The 7,170-nt window shown below is 51.0% G+C and overlaps 1 protein-coding gene across 2 annotated transcripts in view; it reads right to left on the reverse strand.

Moving 5' to 3' along the window:
- Window positions 1–3,712, reverse strand: part of SSH1 (slingshot protein phosphatase 1) — a 102,441-nt gene extending 98,729 nt beyond the window's left edge. The window contains exon 1 of one of the 2 annotated variants that reach the window (XM_074206079.1): window positions 3,584–3,712. Coding sequence is in view for 1 of the 2 variants with exons in the window: in XM_074206078.1 (XP_074062179.1) it covers window positions 2,711–2,779 (69 nt within the window). In the remaining variant the exon portion in view is untranslated. Of the gene's footprint in view, window positions 1–2,710; window positions 2,781–3,583 lie in introns of those variants that run through there. The other variant, XM_074206078.1, reaches the window with a different exon arrangement.
- Between the last annotated feature and the right edge of the window lie 3,458 nt (window positions 3,713–7,170).

The following is a 7,170-nucleotide window of genomic DNA, read 5'->3' on the forward strand; positions in this document are numbered from 1 at the left end:
AACAAAATAGAGGAGAGAAAGAGAATGAGAGAATGTGAGAGAAAGAGAAAAAGAAGTGAGGGAAAAAAAGGAGAAAAAGAGAAGAGAGGAGAGACAGAAGAAAAGATGAGGGAGGGAGGGGGAGAGGGGGAGAGAGAGAGGGGGAGAGAGAAGAGAAAGAGACAGAAAGAGAGAGAGAGATACAGCCAAGAAGGTGGGGGGATGGCTCAGGGCCTGAGTCTGCTCTGTCTCACCCCAAGAAGCAGCTGCATTTCGGGGCTATATGAAGTCAGCTTTGTGTGAGATGGTGAGGTATGTCAGGAGCTAGGGCCCTTTGGGTCCCTGGGGGGAGAGACACCGAGAAATCACGGTAGGCCCTTGTTTAGGGTGTAAGTGGGGGCTACATGATGGCTCATACAATCAGAGCTGGGGATGTCAAGGCTTGGAGGAGCCTTAGAACAGGGGATGTAAGAGTTGGGAGAGAGCCTAGAACAGAGAATGACAAAGCTTTGATGATCATCTGGTTCAACCTTATTTCTCTTTCCTTAGAAGAAGGACTCCGCCAGGGTCACCCAGCTAGATGAGTTCACTACAAAGGAAGTCTGAAGCCCAGGCCTCTGGTTTATGTCCTTCCCCTAGTGTACTCAGAACAACATCCTTTTGACCAAAGGAAGGCTCAAGTATCTCCTTCCCTTTCCTCAAACAGCTCCTGGTTTTGGTGCCTTCATTCATTCTATTAAACATTTTTTTAATTTTTCTTGAATTTTACAATCCCCCTCCCCCAATCTTGCTGCCTTTATGCATTCTATAAACACTCAGGGAACATGGGTAAGTTAATGGCTTTAGGGGGCAGGGGTAGGAGTAGCATGTAAAGAGTGAATAATGCTCCACCCTCTCCCTTCCAGGATATGAGTCTCCCAGAGGAGCCAAGACACCCCTAGTAACCACCACAGTCTAGAAGTTTCTGATGACCTGCTCAGAGCGGGGAGCTTTGATTTCTGTTTAGTAAGATTCATCCCTCACTCTAGCCCAGGACTCCTCTTTTCTCCTGGAACCTGGGGCACCCCTATCCTTGCACTCGGAGCCCAGCACACCCTATCTTCTCTCACACCTATTTTTTCATCAGAATCCCAAAGGGGCAGGAAAGAAATCCAATTGTACCTTCTTCACAGGGTCCACTGAGTTGTTGGAATTTAATAAAAATAAAAATAATCTGCCCACAGTCATTTTAAGAATGTTAACCCAAAGTAGGCCCAGAGGTCAGACACTGCTGGCAAGGTGATGGGCTGAGAATTTTAATAGGTTTAAGAACAGCCCTCTCTTGGAGAAAGGTGGGACCCAATCTAACATGTCAGCTCCCCAAAGTACAGGAGAAAACATCATCACGGCCTCAAAGGAATTGCCAGATGAGGCTGCTCCCTCTTATAAGGGTCATGGGCTTAAATTATGACAGAAGAGGAAACTGAGGCCCAAAGGTAGTTAAGCGATAAAGCTGGGGTTCTGCCTCCAAGTCCAGGGCTCCACCCACTGCTCCTCCCTGTTCCCCTGTCCCAGGTACAGCAGATAGAAGCCTTAGCTCCCTTCGGAGAGAGAGTAGCAATCATTAATTATAATTAGCCGACATTTCTACAATCCTTCAAGAGCTTTCCACATCTCTTCTCCCTTGCGGGCATCATGTCACTATGGATTAAAAGCTGGCCGGGCAACCAGGAAGGGCTGAGCTCAGAAGTCACCTCTGGCCCATACTAGTTGGAGAACCCTAAAGTGCTGTAGAGAAGGCAATGGCAATCTGTCTAAGTGAAGGGCCTTCCTCATCTAGGAGATCCTTAGGCACCCACCGCAGGGGTCATTCTTATCCCCATTTTAGAGATGAGGTAATGAATCTCAGGGAAGCTTGGCCATGCTAGGATGCAGACCCAGGCCTCCTGGTACAGATATGCCCTGGCAGCCCAGTAAAAGTAAAAGTTGCAAGGGAGGAAACTGAGGCAGGCTTTCCAAATGGACCTTCACCAAGACCTCAGGCAGCTTTCCCCACCCCACCCCTTCCTTCTCTCCTTCAGAAGTGACCGGGCAATGTCCTAGTCTCGGGAGGTTTGCTGGTCCCCCCTGCCCCCCAGGGCGGCACATGCCTTATGCCCTTCTGTAGCCCTAGGCCCATCTACAGGGTAAGCATCCAGGGCAGCCTGGGCAGAGGCCCAGGGCCCAGCGGCCAGGGGTGGGCATTCAGGGCAGGCTGGGGTCCCGGGGCTCACGACTCCCTGTACTCCCGGTAACCAAGTATCCCCTCCCTCACCTCCGGTCAGCCCAGGTCCCGCAGGCTCTTCACATGTCACCCCCCAGAAAGGAGGGGCACAGAATGGCAGAGGCGCTCTCTCTGCTCTCTGTCTCTGTCCCCCCCTCACCTCTCCTCTCCCTTTCACACTCACATCAAGGCAGACCCGGACTCAGGACCCGCCCCCAGAGGAGCGGCGGGGGGGAGCCCCGGGGGGGGACCAGAGACTGGGAGGGGGCGCAGGAGGCTGACCTGCCCCCCGGGGCGGCTCGGAGCCGGGCAAGCCCGGAGATGCGGGGCCCGGGGCCGAACTAGGGACCCCCCCCCAGAGAGAGCCGCCGGGGCGTCGGGATGGGGCCCCGGCCATGTCCGGGGGGGGGGTCCCTGGGGGGCCCCGGCGTGGGGGAGGTCGCGGCCGTGGGGGGGTCCCGGGGGGGCCCCGGCCCCTCCCTCACTCACCTCGCTGGTGCCGGCCGACGAGGAGGCGGCGCTGGGCGTGGGCGAGCGCTGCAGGGTCACCAGGGCCATGGCCGAGGCCACGGGCGGCGGGGGGCCGCGGGGGGCCGCGGGGCTAGCGCCGCCGCCGGGGGGGCCTGGGCTGCGGCCTCGGCCGCGGCTGCGGGGCCTCCGTGGCGCCCCGGGGAGCCGGGCCCTGCGCCGGCTCCGCCTCCTCCGCCCCCTCCCCCTCCCGCCGCTCTTCCTCTTCCTCCGACGTGCTCCCCCCTCCCCGGGGCGGGCGGCGAGGGCCGGCGGGAGGGGGCGGAGCCGGGGCGGCCCCAGAACCCCCCGCCCCGCCCCCCGGGGCCCGCCCGGGCCGGCCCAGCTGAGGGCGGGGCCCTGCGGCCCTGGGAGGCGCTCCCGGGACCCCCCCCCCAGAAGAGCCGCCCCGCCACCCCGAGCCTGGCCCCCCCCCGCCCCGCTCCGAGCCCCCCCCCCCCAGGCTCTGCCCAGGACCTCCCAGCTGCCCCTGGCCCGGTCCCAGGCCAGCAAGATCATGGGCAGGGACCGACCCGGAGGGCGCAGGGGAGTCGGCCATGTGCGCCAGTGGGAGGAGGGCCCCAGACCCTTGGGTCAGGTCGGATCAGGTCAATTCAGTCAACTCTCGGGCTCTACAGGGTTGCAGAGGTGTCTACCTGCAGGAGTCTCACACACACATACACACATGCACACACACATACACACATATACATACACATGCACACATATACACACATGCGCACACACATATACCTATACATGCACACATACACATATACATACCTATACATACACATATGCACGCATATACACACATGCACACGTGCATATACGCACATGCACACATATACATACCTATACATGTGCGCACGTGTGCGCGCGCACACACACACACACACACACACACAGAGTTCCTGCCCCCTTAGGGTGCCTCCATTCCACTGTGGTGGTCAGCATCTCCCTGGGCAAGTCTACTCTCTCATGGCTAGCCGTCCTTTGTTCCGGAAGATGGCGTGTGTATGCAGTCAAGTGCAAGTGACCTGGGGTTAGGCGGGCTGGGTGGGGTGTGCAACGCTGCCAGCCTCACTTCCTCCTCTAGAACCACCTGGCAAGACAGAGCAGGAAGACTCCAGCATGGTCTGGAGGGACATCTGCAGCCCAGTGGAGGCGCCGGGCTCCCCAAGGATCCAATGACGGCGAGGAAACGAAATTACCCAACACCCCAAGTACAAGGGGAACCCATGGTAGATAGAAATAGGCTGCAGCCTATGCCAGTGACCAACTGCACACAGAAAGGTGCCGTCATCAATGAGCATAGGAGTAAAGAGGAGGCCGGGCCATGCAACCAGAGGGTGGGACATCAGATGCCTAGTCTATGGGTGTTCCTGGCTCTCCAGCCCCATTGGTGGCTTTAAGGGGCGACCTGGACCAGAGGTGACCAGGTGAAGAAAGTGTGAATGGTGCATTTTAGGACACCTTAGAAGGTAGTGAGATCTCTTCAATGGCAAGTTCCCTAAGCAGAGGCGAGAGGATGTCCACTCACCAGAAATGCCAGGGGAGCTTGTCTCCCAAGTCTTAGATCTCCCACAGGTGATGTTACCTCCATGGATGGTAGCCCCCAGCCATGGAAGCACTGGCCTGTCCAGCTTCTGTGTAAGTTGGAAGATCCCTCAGCCTCTTCCTCTGATTGGTCAGTTCCTGGAGACCCTCCATTTTAGGGAAGACCTAGAACTGGACCCACCATGTTCATACCTTCATTCATTCCTCTGCCTCTCTTTTTGACTTCTGATTCTTCTGTCTTTCCCACCTTACCTGTCTTCTCCCCACTCATAGTCTCCCCTCATTAGAATGCAAACTCCTTTAATAATTAGCAGATTTAATTTAAGATTCATTTGGGGCTAATTCTGTTTGGTTTCCCAATGCAGTGCACAGTTAACTTTTAGAGGTCTGTTAGACTAATGCTATCTGTTCATTTTTTTCATTCCTATACAGAGCCAACTAAAGAGTTTTTCCTAGCACTCATGTCTAGTAGTACCTACTATGTGCTATCTGGGTACCATACAAATCACTTTACAATTATTATCACTGAATGATAACGACAAAAGCTCACATTTGTGAAGCACCTACTATGTGCCACGTTTTTGCCATACTAAAAACTTTACAAATATTATCATTTAACAATAATAATAGCTCACATTTATCATTTCTAAATAAAGTTGCTTTTGTTGTATTGCAGGAAAAAAAAGGAATGGAGGCTCCTTGAGGGGAGGCACTGTCTGCCTTCCTTCCTTTTTTCTTTGTATTTGTATTCCTGCTTAGCCCATTGACTGACAGATAGCAGGCACTTAACAATTAATGTTTGATGATTAAGGTCACGAAGCAGTTTGTTTTTCTCTTTGAACCTCCGGTGTCGGTCTGACCCAGTCTTTGCAATTGCACTCAGTTCACAAAAAATGTAATTAAAAGAAATAATATAATTGAAATTCTATCAGCTTTGGAGATTTGCAAAATGCTTGGCATAGATTATCTCATAAAAGAATGATAATAACTGTGAATTAGGTTCATGTTTCCCTTTATAGATGGGGAGAGATAAAGGAACTTATGGATGGTCTCCTAGCTAGGAAGAGAGGGAGATCAGAAGTACAGGCAGGCCTTTCCGGTCCCCTTGGGACCTCTACTCCCTCCAGTGCTCTGCTGGGATAAGTGTAACACCAACAACTCCTTCTGTTTGCCCTCCATTCACTTAACAATAATAATAAAAACAGCTCAGATTCATTCAGGGCTTACTATGTGCTACGAACTCTGCCCCTCCTTGATAGTATTGGGGATGCTTGTCCTTCATTCTTGAGGAAGGTGATGCCATGACAAGCATGCGAATTGGATTGAGTGAGGGGGGGGCTGGGCTAAGTCACCAGCTTCACTTTCTCCTCCAGAGCCATCTGGGCCCAGTGGCCAGATAGCGATCAGGACCACTGAAGATGGCCCCTGGATGCAAAGCAGTCAGAGTGAAGTGACTTGCTCAAGGTCATACAGCTAGTAGGAGTCAAGTGTCTGAGACTCTATCCACTGCACCACCTAGCTGCAGTAATATATAGCTCACGTTTATATAGTGCGTATTATGTGCCAGGAACCCGAAGTCCTTTATATAATTGTTATCTCATTGAATAATAACAACAAAAACTCACATTTAAATAGCGTCCACTGGTGCCACGTGCTGGTAATTATTATTTCATTTAATCATGCTAACAGCCCATATTTATTTATATAGCACCTTCTATGTTCTAGGTACTCCACTAAGCACTCTACAATTATCTCATTGAATTAATAGGTACCAGACTAAAAAGACTACAATGATTATCCTTTAATGATAATAATAATGATGATAGCTCGCATTTCTTTACATCGCACCTTCTATGTTCTAGGTACTCTGCTAAACACGTTACAATTATCTCGTAAATAATAACAAAAGCTCATTTGTCTAGCGCCTACTATGTGCTATCTAGGTACCATACAAATAATGTTGCAATTATTATCATTGAGTAATGACAGCAAAAGCTCACATTTGTGTAGCACCTACTCTGTGCTACATTGTTACCTTGCTAAAAACTTTACAGTGATTATCATTTAATAATAATACTAATAGCTCTCGTTTCTATTTCTCTAACTGTGGGCCAGATGCTGTGCTAAGCATTTTACAATTATTAATTCATTTGATCCTCATAACAACCTTGGGAGATAGATGAGATTATTATCCCTATTTTATATAAAAGGAAACTGAGGTAGAGAAGTGACTTCTTGCCCAGCCACTTGGTGTTTGCGGTCAAATATGAACTTAGATCTTCCAACTCCATGTCCAGTTTTTTATCCACTGTGATGCCTGGCTGCCTTTAGGCATAAACTATGGACAGCTCGGTGACTTCAGAATTTGGGGACTTGAAGTGAGGAAGACCCATGTTCCTGAATTCAAATCTGACATTAAACACTTACTAACTGTGTGACCCTGGGCAAGTCACTTAACTTTATTTACCTCAGTTTCCTCTATCAAAGGAGCTGGAGAAGAAAATGACAAACTACCTCAGTATCACTGCCAAGAAACCCCCCCAGTGGGGTCATGAAGCATTGGACATCATTGAAATGACCAAACAACAAGCAATGTGTCCGTTCCTGGAAGTATGAATGAAACTTCTTGCCCTCAAGGAGCTTACTCCCTGGCTGCCTTAAAACTCAGCTCAAAGGATGCCTTTGGGATTTCCCAGTCACTTGGGGTCTCCCCCTCTAATCTGATGGGTTCTTGTCTGAGAAGTGGGGTGGCTGGGTGGTGAGGACTCTGTCCTTAAGTGGCTCAAAAGGGACAAAACAGATATCTCCATCTTCTCCCACCCCACCTGCATCTCCATCAGTTTTCATTTCAATCTGCCAAAGTTTGTTTTTGTGTTAATAAA

Source organism: Macrotis lagotis, chromosome X (genome assembly GCF_037893015.1).
Source record: "Macrotis lagotis isolate mMagLag1 chromosome X, bilby.v1.9.chrom.fasta, whole genome shotgun sequence".
In the NCBI taxonomy this organism is placed as follows: Eukaryota; Metazoa; Chordata; class Mammalia; order Peramelemorphia; family Peramelidae; genus Macrotis; species Macrotis lagotis.